The following is a 17,166-nucleotide window of genomic DNA, read 5'->3' on the forward strand; positions in this document are numbered from 1 at the left end:
GAGATGGAAAAACCTGACATTTTCATTGATAAGGCAGAGGAACAGTGTTAAAATGATGTTCTTATCCAAAATGGAGCCATCCCATTGGAAGTGGGAAATAAGTGGTTCAAAGTGCTTGATGGGATGCTAACACGCTTTCTCTGGGCATATGCTAATCTCAGGAGGGCCTTAAATTTATGACCTTGCCTAAAGAACACGGTGGTTTAGCAGTCCCAAATCTCAAATTATATCACTGGGCCACAGTAATTCAACAGTTGACTGTTCTCTTACAAGGAAAGGAGACAAGACCGGGGGTGCTTATTTGGGCCGATTGAGTTTGGTTATTACATGAAAGTTTGGTTTAAGGTACTGGAGGCCGCATTTCGTATATGGGCAAAAGTCCTGAAAAGAGTAGTTATTGGCAGATTTAATTTTTAAAATAAACAAAGAAGGGGGTATCCTTAAATGAGAGAAGGTAAAGACCTTCTGTCTGTTAGAGAGTTCTCAGAGAAGTAAAAAGAGAAATTATTTCTTTTTTATGAAACCACTCACTCACCAACCTGGTTGGTGACATGCTTCATCATCGGGGTCCACCCGAGCAGTCGAATACCACTCGGGTGTGCTTCCACGCCTGATTACAGCGGAGCAGGTTTGTTATTATATCAGTACGTGTAAGTGACGTGTGTGAGTGAGTGAAATAAAGTTAAAAGTAATCCTACTGTACTCCCTAACAAATTTAATATGGAGCAGCAGGGTCACGGTTAAAAAAGTGGTGAAGTGTAATACTAATGTAGGTTTAATTTGACCTAAAGTATTATCCAAATATTGACGGTCTACATGTTTCAACCTTTGAGTGTAATCACAGGTTTTCGTCAGGACCTATCGACACACCGGGCGGTCTACACGCACTAAGGTGCATCCAACCCTGGAGCATCTGTGTGCCACCTACAAATACTTGCGAAGGTGGTAAAAAGGGTTCAAGGAGTCCTCTGTGTACAGATGAACCTGAAAAAAGCACATACAGTTCTGGGCAATCAGAAAATGATCTATTTAGAATTAGAATGAACAGTGCCCATTTCCGTGTGAACTCTCATTTGTGCGCATATAATCACCTCATTCTGAGTTATGCGCCCCATGTAATTACCATTGGTTGTTGGAACCGAGCATTTGTTCCATATTATGCGAAATTAGCATCAACCCACTAAATCATTGTGGAAATCGTGGGTGTCTTACGGCTACACAGCAATTGTGAGTATACTTGATGTGTGATTCTATAGAGCGGACAAAGACGCACGTGAAAAAAACTCTATTTGTGACATGCGTGCGCTAAGGAAATTATTTAAAAACAGAACACGGTGGAAAAAGGAAACGACTCAAGACTCACTCGCGATTCTTACTCGAATCGTGTCATGGGCTCATAAGGGAGACAGACGGTGCTGCATTTCTGTTGGACAAGAAACACAAAACACGGGCGCAATGGTCACCAGCTCTTCCCTACATACTCTTACACGTGAGGCACTTAAAGTTAAGTGTTCTGACCATTGCCGCCCGTGTTCACAAGCTGCACTTCGATAGCACCACAAACAGACTACAACATGCTGTTCACAAGCAGCACTTCGATAGCACCACAAACAGACTACAAGATGCTGTTCACAAGCTGCACTTTGATAGCACTACAAACAGACTACAAGGTGCTATTCACAAGCTGCACTTCGATAGCACTACAAACAGACTACAAGATGCTATTCACAAGCTGCACTTCGATAGCACTACAAACAGACTACAAGATGCTATTCACAAGCAGCACTTCGATAGCACCACAAACAGACTACAAGATGCTATTCACAAGCTTCACTTCGATAGCACCACAAACAGACTACAAGATGCTGTTCACAAGCTGCACTTTGATAGCACTACAAACAGACTACAAGATGCTGTTCACAAGCTGCACTTCGATAGCACCACAAACAGACTACAAGGTGCTATTCACAAGCAGCACTTCGATAGCACCACAAACAGACTACAAGATGCTATTCACAAGCTTCACTTCGATAGCACCACAAACAGACTACAAGATGCTATTCACAAGCTGCACTTCTAAAGTACTACTGGGTTGTTGTCGCACTTTACAAGTGCAGCTTGTGAATAGCATTTTGAAGTGTGTTTGTAATGCTGTTGTACTACCACAAAATGCACTTTGTGAATACCTCGCAGGCCCCGAATGTAAACCATAAATGTGGCCCAGATTCTTTTTATAGATGGAGCAACAGTCTGGTCTCTTAAATCAAACATGAGAGGGGCTTGTATAGCGCAAGTCCTGAACGCAGGTATTTAAAAATGCTCTCATATGTTATAATATGTTATAATAATAAAGTGAAAGGAAGCTTTGAAATAATGTTTGCCTAGGATCACACAACTAGGACAAGCAGGGAAGCTGGTATTGATTCCAGATTCCCCTGACCCAACTACCAGGCCAAGAATGCATTAATTTAGGGAATGTCACACCCCCAAACACTCCTCTGAAGCTACGCCTCTGGGTGTACACGACCTTAGTTGTGAACCCCTCAACAACCCCTGGTCCTGCACTGAGGGCCTAATTTAATTTCTGGTGGAATGCCTTTTCAGTTGCGGCTGCATGAGATCGGAAGCAGTTGGGTTGGGGGGAGCAGACAAACTAAATAAAAATATAGAACTTACCTGCCTCCTCTCCCACTCCTGATGCTGCCCTGGTCCACTCCTGATGCTGCCCTGGTCCACTCCTGATGCTGCCCTGGTCCACTCCTGATGCTGCCCTGGTCCACTCCTGATGCTGCCCTGGTCCACTCCTGATGCTGCCCTGGTCCACTCCTGATGCTGCCCTGGTCCACTCCTGATGCTGCCCTGGTCCACTCCTGATGCTGCCCTGGTCCCGGGCTGGTCACACCGTGCAGGCTCACAGATGCCAATTCCTGACTCTGCTCCCAGCATGACAGCAGCGCTGGTATTGGTCTGAGCGCAGTGGTTCAGTGCTCAGACAGGGACTGGGAGCCTGTGGCGTTTCCCACCCGCTGTACACCACAGCCGGGTGGAAAAATGCTAAGTGCGCATGACAGTTTGGCCGGCCTAAGACCGCCGGCCAAACAGTCATGCGCACTTAGTAGTGCCGAAACTATTTTCTTTTTTATTTTCAAAATGAAAATTCTGAAACAGGATTTTCTTTTTGAATATAAAAAAGGAAATACTCCCCTCAACATGGGAGTTCTCTCTCATGGTGAGGGGCACATTTAGCAGTTTTCATTGCTTCTTACCTGGCAGAGACGGGCAGTGAAAACTGACCTCTAATTCCATCCATCTAAATAATTTGGGCTGAATTAGAGGACTGCCTCCAACGGCCCTTACTCCACAGAGCCGTCGGAGGGATTTGATTAAGGCGGAGATGCCGTATACTCCACCGTGAATAAACCTATGGTTCGGCTGCATCTAAATTTGACAGGTGGACCTGTGTCTTGTTGCTATTTTTACTCCGTCACCATTGCAACAGAGTATACATACTATCAACATATAAATGATGCCCTGAGTCTGATGGTTACTGTCCGGGACATGGCCTCGTAGGACCCTTGGCCCTTGTAGACAAAGATAGGAGAGAGACCCATCCCCTGACTGGCCTCTCAGTAGAGGCAGCGATGAATGCCTTCTTGTGCTGTCCTCTCCACCACACTGCTTTGCCCCTTGCACTGAGAGCACAGGGAGGTGCCATCTTCATACCAGAGGGTGTCTAATCAGAAGTCTTGTGCTCCCCAGGCTCTCAGCAGCAGCAGCAGCAGCACCGGGTTCGACTTCATTCAGCAGAACAGTGCGGAACTGCGGACCTCCCTGCTGGAGCACCAAGACTGGCTGGGCGGCTTGAACGAGCACCTCGAGGCGCTGCAGCTCAACACCGTGCTCTTCCTGCAGGTGAGCTGTGAGGTGATGCCACTGTTCAGTTACTGAGGGAGAGTCCTGGCGCACTCCTCTCTCTTTGAGCACTTGGCTGTCCAGGGGCACCAGGTATTCTGGGAACAGGAAGTGGGTAGGGACTCAAGAAGCAGCCCACACTGTAAAGAACGCTGAACACTTAGGCACGATTTACAAACACTTTGCGTTGGGTTTGCATGGTGATTTGCGTTGGATAGTAAGCCAAAGCAATGCGATTCAATGCAGTGCAGTGTGGCAAGGGGGCGCTCCATGAGTGGTGCATTAACCTTCCCATGCAATCACCCATGGGTTTTGACCCAAATTCCTATCTGCAAAGAATTGTAGACAGGGATTTGTGCCAATCCTGCACATCCCTGAGGCAGGAGTAACAAGGAGAAATATGTTTATGTCTCTTCATTCTTTCCTCCTTGCAGGTGTGGCATTCACTGCGCGCGTACGGAGAGGAAATAGCCTCAAAGGATAGTTTTTGTGCAGGAAGGGGTCCCTTCCATAAATCAATGGATGGGGATATGGCACAAAACTGATGCATCAGCACAAGGCTCCAAAGCAGGACTTACATATCAAGGCGTAGATACAAAACGCAAGAGAAGTGCACAAAAAGAGTGTTAAACTGAGCATGACTAAGTGCGTCAAATTAGTGCATGAACAAATTGCATAAAAGACTGCATTGCCTCGTGGGCAAAGAAGGATGCACTATCTCCAGATTCGGGTTTATTATGTTTGGCAGTCAATAAAGTTATTCAAACACAGCTGCGTCGTTAGTGGAGCTTCTGGGATTAGTCTGGTCTGGGGTCTTTGTCTGCATGTTCTGGTCTTGGGGTTCTTCCAGTGAACATTAGGATATTGTGGAAGAATTGCACCCCTCTAGCTCTGCTCTTCACCCCTCTGTCCACTGATACCCACTTAGCATTGGGTGCCCTCCCCTGCCTTCAGCCCTCCTCCTGAAGCACGTCCCTGTACTCCTGGTACCCTCTCCTTAGTGCATCTGCTACTGACAGGCTCAGCCATTTACATACTACTCTAGGTACCTCAACCCAGGAGCCAATGCCCCATCTTCCAACACCTGGTATTTGCTAGTCAAACTCTTGTGGGACTGGCAGTCATGTGACATGCCCTTGCGGCCTGCGGTACTCTTCTCCTCCTCGCTGACTCGATGCCAGGCCCATGGCGGGCTCTCTCGCTGCCCTCGCGGCCTGCCGTACTCTTCTACTCCTCGCCGACCTGGTGCCGACCCATGGAGGGCTCTCTCGCTGCCCTCGTGGCCTGCCGTACTCTTCTACTCCTCGCCGACCTGGTGCCGGCCCATGGCGGGCTCTCTCGCTGCCCTCGTGGCCTGCCGTACTCTTCTACTCCTCGCCGACCTGGTGCCGGCCCATGGAGCGCTCTCTCACTGCCCTCATGCTCCCTGACCTGGTGCAGGCCCATGGAGTACTCTCTTGCCACCCTAGCGGCCTGCCGTACTCTTCTACTCCTTGCCGACCTGGTGCCGGCTCATGGCGGGCTCTCTCGCTGCCCTCGCGGCCTGCCGTTCTCTTCTATTCCTCGCCGACCTGGTGCCGGCCCATGGAGGGCTCTCTCGCTGCCCTCGTGGCCTGCGGTACTCTTCTCCTCCTCGCTGACCTGGAGCCGGCCCATGGAGGGCTGTCTCGCTGCCCTCGCGGCCTGCCGTACTCTTCTACTCCTCGCCGACCTGGTGCCGGCCCATGGCGGGCTCTCTCGCTGCCCTCGCGGCCTGCCGTACTCTTCTACTCCTCGCCGACCTGGTGCCGGCCCATGGCGGGCTCTCTCGCTGCCCTCGCGGCCTGCCGTACTCTTCTACTCCTCGCCGACCTGGTGCCGGCCCATGGCGGGCTCTCTCGCTGCCCTCGCGGCCTGCCGTACTCTTCTACTCCTCGCCGACCTGGTGCCGGCCCATGGAGGGCTCTCTCGCTGCCCTCGCGGCCTGCCGTTCTCTTCTATTCCTCGCCGACCTGGTGACGGCCCATGGAGGGCTCTCTCGCTGCCCTCGCGGCCTGCCGTACTCTTCTACTCCTCGCCGACCTCGAGCCGGCCCATGGAGCGCTCTCTCACTGCCCTCATGCTCCCTGACCTGGAGCCGGCCCATGGAGCGCTCTCTCACTGCCCTCGCGGCCTGCGGTACTCTTCTCCTCCTCGCTGACCTGGAGCCGGCCCATGGAGCGCTCTCTCACTGCCCTCATGCTCCCTGACCTGGAGCCGGCCCATGGAGTACTCTCTTGCCACCCTAGCGGCCTGCCGTACTCTTCTGCTCCTCGCTAACCCCATGCCAGGACCATATAGGGTTCTCTCGCTGCCCTCAAGGTGTGCAGTGCTCTTCACTCCTCGCTGATCTCCTCCAAGACCCATAGAGGCTCTCTCGCTGCCCTCGCGGCCTGCGGTACTCTTCTCCTCGCTGACCTGGAGCCGGGCCCATGGAGGGCTGTCTCGCTGCCCTCATGGCCTGAAGTACTATTCTGCTCCCTGACCTGGTGCTAGGCCCACGGAGGACTCTCGCCGCCCTTGCGGCCTGCAGTACTCTTGTGTTCCATGCTAACGTAGTGCCAGGCCTATGGAGTGCTCTCTTGCTGCCCTTGTGGCCTGCAGTACTCTTCTGCTTCTCAATGGCCTGCTTTTAGGCTCATGGAAGTCTCTCTCGCTGTCCTCGTGGTCTACACTACTTTTCTGCTCCTTGCTGACCTGGTATCAGGCCCACAGAGGGCTCTCTGGCTGCCCTTATGGTCTGCAGAACTCTTCAACTCCTCGCTGACCTGGGGCCATCCCGTGGAGGACTTTCTCGCCACCCTCGCTGTCTGCAGTGCTCTTCTACTCCTCGCTGACTCAATGCCAGGCCGATGGAGGGCTCTCTCGCTGCCCTCATGGACTGCAGTGCTCTTCTACTTCTCACTCAGCTGGTGCCAGGCCCATGGAAGGTCTCTCACCACCCTTGACGTCTCCAGCACTCTTTACTCCTCGCTAGCCTGGTCTCAGACCCATAGAGGCTCCTCACTGACCTGGTCTCAGACCCATAGAGGCTCTCAGTGCCCTCACGGCCTGCGGTACTCTTCTGCTCCTCACTGACCTGGTCTCAGACCCATAGAGGCTCTCTCAGTGCCCTCGCGGCCTGCGGTACTCTTCTGCTCCTCACTGACCTGGTCTCAGACCCATAGAGGCTCTCTCAGTGCCCTCACGGCCTGCGGTACTCTTCTGCTCCTCACTGACCTAGTCGCAGACCCATAGAGGATCTCTGTGTCCTCACGGCCTGCGGTACTCTTCTGCTCCTCACTGACCTGGTCTCAGACCCATAGACGCTCTCTCAGTGCCCTCACGGCCTGCGGTACTCTTCTGCTCCTCACTGACCTGGTCTCAGACCCATAGAGGCTCTCTCAGTGCCCTCACGGCCTGCGGTACTCTTCTGCTCCTCACTGACCTGGTCTCAGTCCCATAGAGGCTCTCTCAGTGCCCTCGCGGCCTGCGGTACTCTTCTGATCCTCACTGACCTCGTCTCAGACCCATAGAGGCTCTCTCAGTGCCCTCGCGGCCTGCGCTACTCTTCTGCTCCTCGCTGACCTGGTCTCAGTCCCATAGAGGCTCTCTCAGTGCCCTCGCGGCCTGCGGTACTCTTCTGCTCCTCACTGACCTGGTCTCAGACCCATAGAGGCTCTCTCAGAGCCCTCACGGCCTGCGGTACTCTTCTGCTCCTCACTGACCTGGTCTCAGTCCCATAGAGGCTCTCTCAGTGCCCTCGCGGCCTGCGGTACTCTTCTGATCCTCACTGACCTCGTCTCAGACCCATAGAGGCTCTCTCAGTGCCCTCGCGGCCTGCGCTACTCTTCTGCTCCTCGCTGACCTGGTCTCAGTCCCATAGAGGCTCTCTCAGTGCCCTCGCGGCCTGCGGTACTCTTCTGCTCCCCGCTGACCTGGTCTCAGACCCATAGAGGCTCTCTCAGTGCCCTCGCGGCCTGCAGTACTCTTCTGCTCCTCACTGACCTGGTCTCAGTCCCATAGAGGCTCTCTCAGTGCCCTCGCGGCCTGCGGTACTCTTCTGCTCCTCGCTGACCTGGTCTCAGACCCATAGAGGCTCTCTCAGTGCCCTCGCGGCCTGCGGTACTCTTCTGCTCCTCACTGACCTGGTCTCAGTCCCATAGAGGCTCTCTCAGTGCCCTCGCGGCCTGCGGTACTCTTCTGCTCCTCACTGACCTGGTCTCAGACCCATAGAGGCTCTCTCAGTGCCCTCGCAGCCTGCGGTACTCTTCTGCTCCTCGCTGACCTGGTCTCAGACCCATAGAGGCTCTCTCAGTGCCCTCGCGGCCTGCGGTACTCTTGTGCTCCTCACTGACCTGGTCTCAGACCCATAGAGGCTCTCTCAGTGCCCTCACGGCCTGCGGTACTCTTCTGCTCTTCACTGACCTGGTCTCAGACCCATAGAGGCTCTCTCAGTGCCCTCGCATCCTGCGGTACTCTTCTGCTCCTCACTGACCTGGTCTCAGACCCATAGAGGCTCTCTCAGTGCCCTCGCGGCCTGCGGTACTCTTCGGCTCCTCACTGACCTGGTCTCAGACCCATAGAGGCTCTCAGTGCCCTCGCGGCCTGCGGTACTCTTCGGCTCCTCACTGACCTGGTCTCAGACCCATAGAGGCTCTCAGTGCCCTCACGGCCTGCGGTACTCTTCTGCTCCTCACTGACCTGGTCTCAGACCCATAGAGGCTCTCTCAGTGCCCTCGCGTCCTGCGGTACTCTTCTGCTCCTCACTGACCTGGTCTCAGTCCCATAGAGGCTCTCTCAGTGCCCTCGCGGCCTGCGGTACTCTTCTGCTCCTCACTGACCTGGTCTCAGTCCCATAGAGGCTCTCTCAGTGCCCTCGCGGCCTGCGGTACTTTTCTGCTCCTCGCTGACCTGGTCTCAGACCCATAGAGGCTCTCTCAGTGCCCTCGCGGCCTGCGGTACTCTTCTGCTCCTCGCTGACCTGGTCTCAGACCCATAGAGGCTCTCTCAGTGCCCTCGCAGCCTGCGGTACTCTTCTGCTCCTCATTGACCTGGTCTCAGACCCATAGAGGCTCTCCCAGTGCCCTCGCGGCCTGCGGTACTCTTCTGCTCCTCACTGACCTGGTCTCAGACCCATAGAGGCTCTCAGTGCCCTCACGGCCTGCGGTACTCTTCTGCTCCTCACTGACCTGGTCTCAGACCCATAGAGGCTCTCTCAGTGCCCTCACGGCCTGCGGTACTCTTCTGCTCCTCGCTGACCTGGTCTCAGACCCATAGAGGCTCTCTCAGTGCCCTCGCGGCCTGCGGTACTCTTCTGCTCCTCACTGACCTGGTCTCAGACCCATAGAGGCTCTCAGTGCCCTCACAGCCTGCGGTACTCTTCTGCTCCTCACTAACCTGGTCTCAGACCCATAGAGGCTCTCTAAGTGCCCTCACGGCCTGCGGTACTCTTCTGCTCCTCACTGACCTGGTCTCAGACCCATAGAGGCTCTCTCAGTGCCCTCACGGCCTGCGGTACTCTTCTGCTCCTCACTGACCTGGTCTCAGACCCATAGAGGCTCTCTCAGTGCCCTCGCGGCCTGCGGTACTCTTCTGCTCCTCACTGACCTGGTCTCAGACCCATAGAGGCTTTCTCGGTGCCCTCACGGCCTGCGGTACTCTTCTGCTCCTAACTGACCTGGTCTCAGTCCCATAGAGGCTCTCTCAGTGCCCTCGCGGCCTGCGGTACTCTTCTGCTCCTCACTGACCTGGTCTCAGACCCATAGAGGCTCTCTCAGTGCCCTCGCGGCCTGCGGTACTCTTCTGCTCCTCACTGACCTGGTCTCAGACCCATAGAGGCTCTCTCAGTGCCCTCGCGGCCTGCGGTACTCTTCTGCTCCTCACTGACCTGGTCTCAGACCCATGGAGGCTCTCTCAGTGCCCTCGCGGCCTGCGGTACTCATCTGCTCCTCACTGACCTGGTCTCAGTCCCATAGAGGCTCTCTCAGTGCCCTCGCGGCCTGCGGTACTCTTCTGCTCCTCACTGACCTGGTCTCAGACCCATAGAGGCTCTCTCAGTGCCCTCGCGTCCTGCGGTACTCTTCTGCTCCTCACTGACCTGGTCTCAGACCCATAGAGGCTCTCTCAGTGCCCTCGCGGCCTGCGGTACTCTTCTGCTCCTCACTGACCTAGTCTCAGACCCATAGCGGCTCTCAGTGCCCTCACGGCCTGCGGTACTCTTCTGCTCCTCACTGACCTGGTCTCAGACCCATAGAGGCTCTCTCAGTGCCCTCGCGGCCTGCGGTACTCTTCTGCTCCTCACTGACCTGGTCTCAGACCCATAGAGGCTCTCTCGGTGCCCTCACGGCCTGCGGTACTCTTGTGCTCCTCACTGACCTGGTCTCAGACCCATAGAGGCTCTCTCAGTGCCCTCGCGGCCTGCGGTACTCTTCTGCTCCTCACTGACCTGGTCTCAGACCCATAGAGGCTCTCTCAGTGCCCTCGCGGCCTGCGGTACTCTTCTGCTCCTCACTGACCTGGTCTCAGACACATAGAGGCTCTCTCAGTGCCCTCGCGGCCTGCGGTACTCTTCTGCTCCTCACTGACCTGGTCCCAGACCCATAGAGGCTCTCTCAGTGCCCTCACGGCCTGCGGTACTCTTCTGCTCCTCACTGACCTGGTCTCAGACCCATAGAGGCTCTCTCAGTGCCCTCGCGGCCTGCGGTACTCTTCTGCTCCTCACTGACCTGGTCTCAGACCCATAGAGGCTCTCTCGGTGCCCTTGCGGCCTGCGGTACTCTTCTGCTCCTCACTGACCTGGTCTCAGACCCATAGCGGCTCTCAGTGCCCTTGCGGCCTGCGATACTCTTCTGCTCCTCACTGACCTGGTCTCAGACCCATAGAGGCTCTCTCAGTGCCCTCGCGGCCTGCGGTACTCTTCTGCTCCTCACTGACCTGGTCTCAGACCCATAGAGGCTCTCTCAGTGCCCTCACGGCCTGCGGTACTCTTCTGCTCTTCACTGACCTGGTCTCAGACCCATAGAGGCTCTCTCAGTGCCCTCACGGCCTACGGTAGTCTTGTGCTCCTCACTGACCTGCTCTCAGACCCATAGAGGCTCTCTCAGTGCCCTCGCGGCCTGCGGTACTCTTCTGCTCCTCACTGACCTGGTCTTAGACCCATAGCGGCTCTCTCAGTGCCCTCGCGGCCTGCGGTACTCTTCTTCTCCTCACTGACCTGGTCTCAGACCCATAGAGGCTCTCTCAGTGCCCTCGCGGCCTGCGGTACTCTTCTGCTCCTCACTGACCTGGTCTCAGACCCATAGAGGCTCTCTCAGTGCCCTCACGGCCTGCGGTACTCTTCTGCTTCTCACTGACCTGGTCTCACACCCATAGAGGCTCTCTCAGTGCCCTCGCGGCCTGCGGTACTCTTCTGCTCCTCACTGACCTGGTCTCAGACCCATAGAGGCTCTCTCAGTGCCCTCGCATCCTGCGGTACTCTTCTGCTCCTCACTGACCTGGTCTCAGACCCATAGAGGCTCTCTCAGTGCCCTCGCGGCCTGCGGTACTCTTCTGCTCCTCACTGACCTGGTCTAAGACCCATAGAGGCTCTCTCAGTGCCCTCGTGGCCTGCGGTACTCTTCTGCTCCTCACTGACCTGCTCTCAGACCCATAGAGGCTCTCTCAGAGCCCTCGCGGCCTGCGGTACTCTTCTGCTCCTCACTGACCTGGTCTCAGACCCATAGAGGCTCTCTCAGTGCCCTCGCGGCCTGCGGTACTCTTCTGCTCCTCACTGACCTGGTCTCAGTCCCATAGAGGCTCTCTCAGTGCCCTCGCGGCCTGCGGTACTCTTCTGCTCCTCGCTGACCTGGTCTCAGAGCCATAGAGGCTCTCTCAGTGCCCTCGCGGCCTGCGGTACTCTTCTGCTCCTCGCTGACCTGGTCTCAGGCCCATAGAGGCTCTCTCAGTGCCCTCGCGGCCTGCGGTACTCTTCTGCTCCTCACTGACCTGGTCTCAGACCCATAGCGGCTCTCAATGCCCTCGCGGCCTGCGGAACTCTTCTGCTCCTCACTGACCTGGTCTCAATCCCATAGAGGCTCTCTCAGTGCCCTCGCGGCCTGCGGTACTCTTCTGCTCCTCACTGACCTGGTCTCAGACCCATAGAGGCTCTCAGTGCCCTCGCGGCCTGCGGTACTCTTCTGCTCCTCACTGACCTGGTCTCAGAGCCATAGAGGCTCTCTCAGTGCCCTCACAGCCTGCGGTACTCTTCTGCTCCTCACTGACCTGGTCTCAGAGCCATAGAGGCTCTCTCAGTGCCCTCGCGGCCTGCGGTACTCTTCTGCTCCTCACTGAGCTGGTCTCAGACCCATAGAGGCTCTCTCAGTGCCCTCACGGCCTGCGGTACTCTTCTGCTCCTCACTGAGCTGGTCTCAGACCCATAGAGGCTCTCTCAGTGCCCTCGCGGCCTGCGGTACTCTTCTGCTCCTCACTGACCTGGTCTCAGTCCCATAGAGGCTCTCTCAGTGCCCTCGCGGCCTGCGGTACTCTTCTGCTCCTCGCTGACCTGGTCTCAGAGCCATAGAGGCTCTCTCAGTGCCCTCGCGGCCTGCGGTACTCTTCTGCTCCTCGCTGACCTGGTCTCAGGCCCATAGAGGCTCTCTCAGTGCCCTCGCGGCCTGCGGTACTCTTCTGCTCCTCACTGACCTGGTCTCAGACCCATAGCGGCTCTCAGTGCCCTCGCGGCCTGCGGAACTCTTCTCCTCCTCACTGACCTGGTCTCAGACCCATAGAGGCTCTCTCAGTGCCCTCGCGGCCTGCGGTACTCTTCTGCTCCTCGCTGACCTGGTCTCAGGCCCATAGAGGCTCTCTCAGTGCCCTTGCGGCCTGCGGTACTCTTGTGCTCCTCACTGACCTGGTCTCAGACCCATAGAGGCTCTCTCAGTGCCCTCGCGGCCTGCGGTACTCTTCTGCTCCTCACTGACCTGGTCTCAGACCCATAGAGGCTCTCTCAGTGCCCTCACGGCCTGCGGTACTCTTGTGCTCCTCACTGACCTGGTCTCAGACCCATAGAGGCTCTCAGTGCCCTCGCGGCCTGCGGTACTCTTCTGCTCCTCACTGACCTGGTCTCAGAGCCATAGAGGCTCTCTCAGTGCCCTCGCAGCCTGCGGTACTCTTCTGCTCCTCGCTGACCTGGTCTCAGGCCCATAGAGGCTCTCTCAGAGCCCTTGCGGCCTGCGGTACTCTTCTGCTCCTCACTGACCTGGTCTCAGACCCATAGAGGCTCTCTCAGTGCCCTCACGGCCTGCGGTACTCTTGTGCTCCTCACTGACCTGGTCTCAGACCCATAGAGGCTCTCTCAGTGCCCTCACGGCCTGCGGTACTCTTCTGCTCCTCACTGACCTGGTCCCAATCCCATAGAGGCTCTCTCAGTGCCCTCGCAGCCTGCGGTACTCTCAGACCCATAGAGGCTCTCTCAGTGCCCCCGCGGCCTGCGGTGCTCTTCTGCTCCTCACTGACCTGGTCTCAGACCCATAGAGGCTCTCTCAGTGCCCTCACGGCCTGCGGTGCTCTTCTGCTCCTCACTGACCTGGTCTCAGACCCATAGAGGCTCTCTCAGTGCCCTCACGGCCTGCGGTACTCTTCTGCTCCTCACTGACCTGGTCTCAGACCCATAGCGTCTCTCAGTGCCCTCGCGGCCTGCGGTACTCTTCTGCTCTTCACTGACCTGGTCTCAGACCCATAGAGGCTCTCTCAGTGCCCTCGCGGCCTGCGGTACTCTTCTGCTTCTCACTGACCTGGTCTCAGACCCATAGAGGCTCTCAGTGCCCTCGCGGCCTGCGGTACTCTTCTGCTCCTCACTGACCTGGTCTCAGACCCATAGAGGCTCTCTCAGAGCCCTCACGGCCTGCGGTACTCTTCTGCTCCTCACTGACCTGGTCTCAGACCCATAGAGGCTCTCTCAGTGCCCTCACGGCCTGCGGTACTCTTCTGCTCCTCACTGACCTGGTCTCAGACCCATAGAGGCTCTCTCAGCGGCCTGCGGTACTCTTCTGCTCCTCACTGACCTGGTCTCAGACCCAAACAGGCTCTCTCAGTGCCCTCTCGGCCTGCGGTACTCTTCTGCTCCTCACTGACCTGGTCTCAGACCCATAGAGGCTCTCTCGGTGCCCTCACGGCCTGCGGTACTCTTCTGCTCCTCACTGACCTGGTCTCAGACCCATAGAGGCTCTCTCGGTGCCCTCACGGCCTGCGGTACTCTTGTGCTCCTCACTGACCTGGTCTCAGACCCATAGAGGCTCTCTCAGCGGCCTGCGGTACTCTTCTGCTCCTCACTGACCTGGTCTCAGACCCATAGAGGCTCTCAGTGCCCTCACGGCCTGCGGTACTCTCAGACCCATAGAGGCTCTCTCAGTGCCCTCGTGGCCTGCGGTACTCTTCTGCTCCCCACTGACCTGGTCTCAGACCCATAGAGGCTCTCTCAGTGCCCTCACGGCCTGCGGTACTCTTCTGCTCCCCACTGACCTCGTCTCAGACCCATAGAGGCTCTCTCAGTGCCTTCACGACCTGCGGTACTCTTCTGCTCCTCACTGACCTGGTCTCAGAGCCATAGAGGCTCTCTCAGTGCCCTCGCGGCCTGCGGTACTCTTCTGCTCCTCGCTGACCTGGTCTCAGGCCCATAGAGGCTCTCTCAGTGCCCTCGCGGCCTGCGGTACTCTTCTGCTCCTCACTGACCTGGTCTCAGACCCATAGCGGCTCTCAGTGCCCTCGCGGCCTGCGGAACTCTTCTGCTCCTCACTGACCTGGTCTCAATCCCATAGAGGCTCTCTCAGTGCCCTCGCAGCCTGCGGTACTCTTCTGCTCCTCACTGACCTGGTCTCAGACCCATAGAGGCTCTCAGTGCCCTCGCGGCCTGCGGTACTCTTCTGCTCCTCACTGACCTGGTCTCAGAGCCATAGAGGCTCTCTCAGTGCCCTCGCGGCCTGCGGTACTCTTCTGCTCCTCGCTGACCTGGTCTCAGGCCCATAGAGGCTCTCTCAGTGCCCTTGCGGCCTGCGGTACTCTTCTGCTCCTCACTGACCTGGTCTCAGACCCACAGAGGCTCCTCACTGACCTGGTCTCAGACCCATAGTGGCTCTCTCAGTGCCCTCGCGGCCTGCGGTACTCTTCTGCTCTTCACTGACCTTGTCTCAGACCCATAGAGGCTCTCTCAGTGCCCTCACGGCCTGCGGTACTCTTGTGCTCCTCACTGACCTGGTCTCAGACCCATAGAGGCTCTCTCAGTGCCCTCGCGGCCTGCGGTACTCTTCTGCTCCTCACTGACCTGGTCTCAGACCCATAGAGGCTCTCTCAGTGCCCTCACGGCCTGCGGTACTCTTGTGCTCCTCACTGACCTGGTCTCCGACCCATAGAGGCTCTCTCAGTGCCCTCACGGCCTGCGGTACTTTTCTGCTCCCCACTGACCTGGTCTCAGACCCATAGAGGCTCTCAGTGCCCTCGCGGCCTGCGGTACTCTTCTGCTCCTCACTGACCTGGTCTCAGACCCATAGAGGCTCTCTCAGTGCCCTCACGGCCTGCGGTACTCTTCTGCTCCTCACTGACCTGGTCTCAGACCCATAGAGGCTCTCTCAGTGCCCTCGTGGCCTGCGGTACTCTCAGACCCATAGAGGCTCTCTCAGTGCCCTCGTGGCCTGCGGTACTCTTCTAATCCTCACTGACCTGGTCTCAATCCCATAGAGGCTCTCTCAGTGCCCTCACGGCCTGCGGTACTCTTCTGCTCCTCGCTGACCTGGTCTCAGACCCATAGAGGCTCTCTCAGTGCCCTCGCGGCCTGCGGTACTCTTCTGCTCCTCGCTGACCTGGTCTCAGGCCCATAGAGGCTCTCTCAGTGCCCTTGCGGCCTGCGGTACTCTTGTGCTCCTCACTGACCTGGTCTCAGACCCATAGAGGCTCTCTCAGTGCCCTCGCGGCCTGCGGTACTCTTCTGCTCCTCACTGACCTGGTCTCAGACCCAAAGAGGCTCTCTCAGTGCCCTCACGGCCTGCGGTACTCTTCTGCTCCTCACTGACCTGGTCTCAGTCCCATAGAGGCTCTCTCAGTGCCCTCGCGGCCTGCGGTACTCTTGTGCTCCTCACTGACCTGGTGTCAGTCCCATAGAGGCTCTCTCAGTGCCCTCGCGGCCTGCGGTACTCTTCTGCTCCTCACTGACCTGGTCTCAGACCCATAGAGACTCTCTCAGTGCCCTCGCGGCCTGCGGTACTCTTCTGCTCCTCACTGACCTGGTCTCAGACCCATAGAGGCTCTCTCAGCGGCCTGCGGTACTCTTCTGCTCCTCACTGACCTGGTCTCAGTCCCATAGAGGCTCTCTCAGTGCCCTCACGGCCTGCGGTACTCTTCTGCTCCTCACTGACCTGGTCTCAATCCCATAGAGGCTCTCTCAGTGCCCTCGCGGCCTGCGGTACTCTCAGACCCATAGAGGCTCTCTCAGTGCCCCCGCGGCCTGCGGTACTCTTCTGCTCCTCACTGACCTGGTCTCAGACCCATAGAGGCTCTCTCAGTGCCCTCACGGCCTGCGGAACTCTTCTGCTCCTCACTGACCTGGTCTCAGACCCATAGAGGCTCTCTCAGTGCCCTCACGGCCTGCGGTACTCTTCTGCTCCTCACTGACCTGGTCTCAGACCCATAGCGTCTCTCAGTGCCCTCGCGGCCTGCGGTACTCTTCTGCTCCTCACTGACCTGGTCTCAGACCCAAACAGGCTCTCTCAGTGCCCTCTGGGCCTGCGGTACTCTTCTGCTCCTCACTGACCTGGTCTCAGACCCATAGAGGCTCTCTCGGTGCCCTCACGGCCTGCGGTACTATTCTGCTCCTCACTGACCTGGTCTCAGACCCATAGAGGCTCTCTCGGTGCCCTCACGGCCTGCGGTACTCTTCTGCTCCTCACTGACCTGGTCTCAGACCCATAGAGGCTCTCTCAGTGCCCTCGCGGCCTGCGGTACTCTTGTGCTCCTCACTGACCTGGTCTCAGACCCATAGAGGCTCTCTCAGTGCCCTCACGGCCTGCGGTACTCTTCTAATCCTCACTGACCTGGTCTCAGACCCATAGAGGCTCTCTCGGTGCCCTCACGGCCTGCGGTACTCTTGTGCTCCTCACTGACCTGGTCTCAGACCCATAGAGGCTCTCTCAGCGGCCTGCGGTATTCTTCTGCTCCTCACTGACCTGGTCTCAGACCCATAGAGGCTCTCAGTGCCCTCACGGCTTGCGGTACTCTCAGACCCATAGA

At 57.1% G+C, this 17,166-nt stretch overlaps 1 protein-coding gene across 1 annotated transcript in view; it reads left to right on the top strand.

The window, feature by feature from the left end:
• Positions 1-17,166, top strand: part of LOC146868964 (uncharacterized) — a 145,967-nt gene that overhangs the window by 55,143 nt on the left and 73,658 nt on the right. The window contains exon 3 of the mRNA XM_085614059.1: positions 3,760-3,912. Within this exon, the coding sequence (XP_085470185.1) occupies positions 3,760-3,912 (153 nt within the window). The remainder of the gene's footprint in view (positions 1-3,759; positions 3,913-17,166) is intronic.

The sequence above is a fragment of the Triturus cristatus genome, chromosome 1_2 (genome assembly GCF_964204655.1).
Source record: "Triturus cristatus chromosome 1_2, aTriCri1.1, whole genome shotgun sequence".
NCBI classification, from domain to species: domain Eukaryota; kingdom Metazoa; phylum Chordata; class Amphibia; order Caudata; family Salamandridae; genus Triturus; species Triturus cristatus.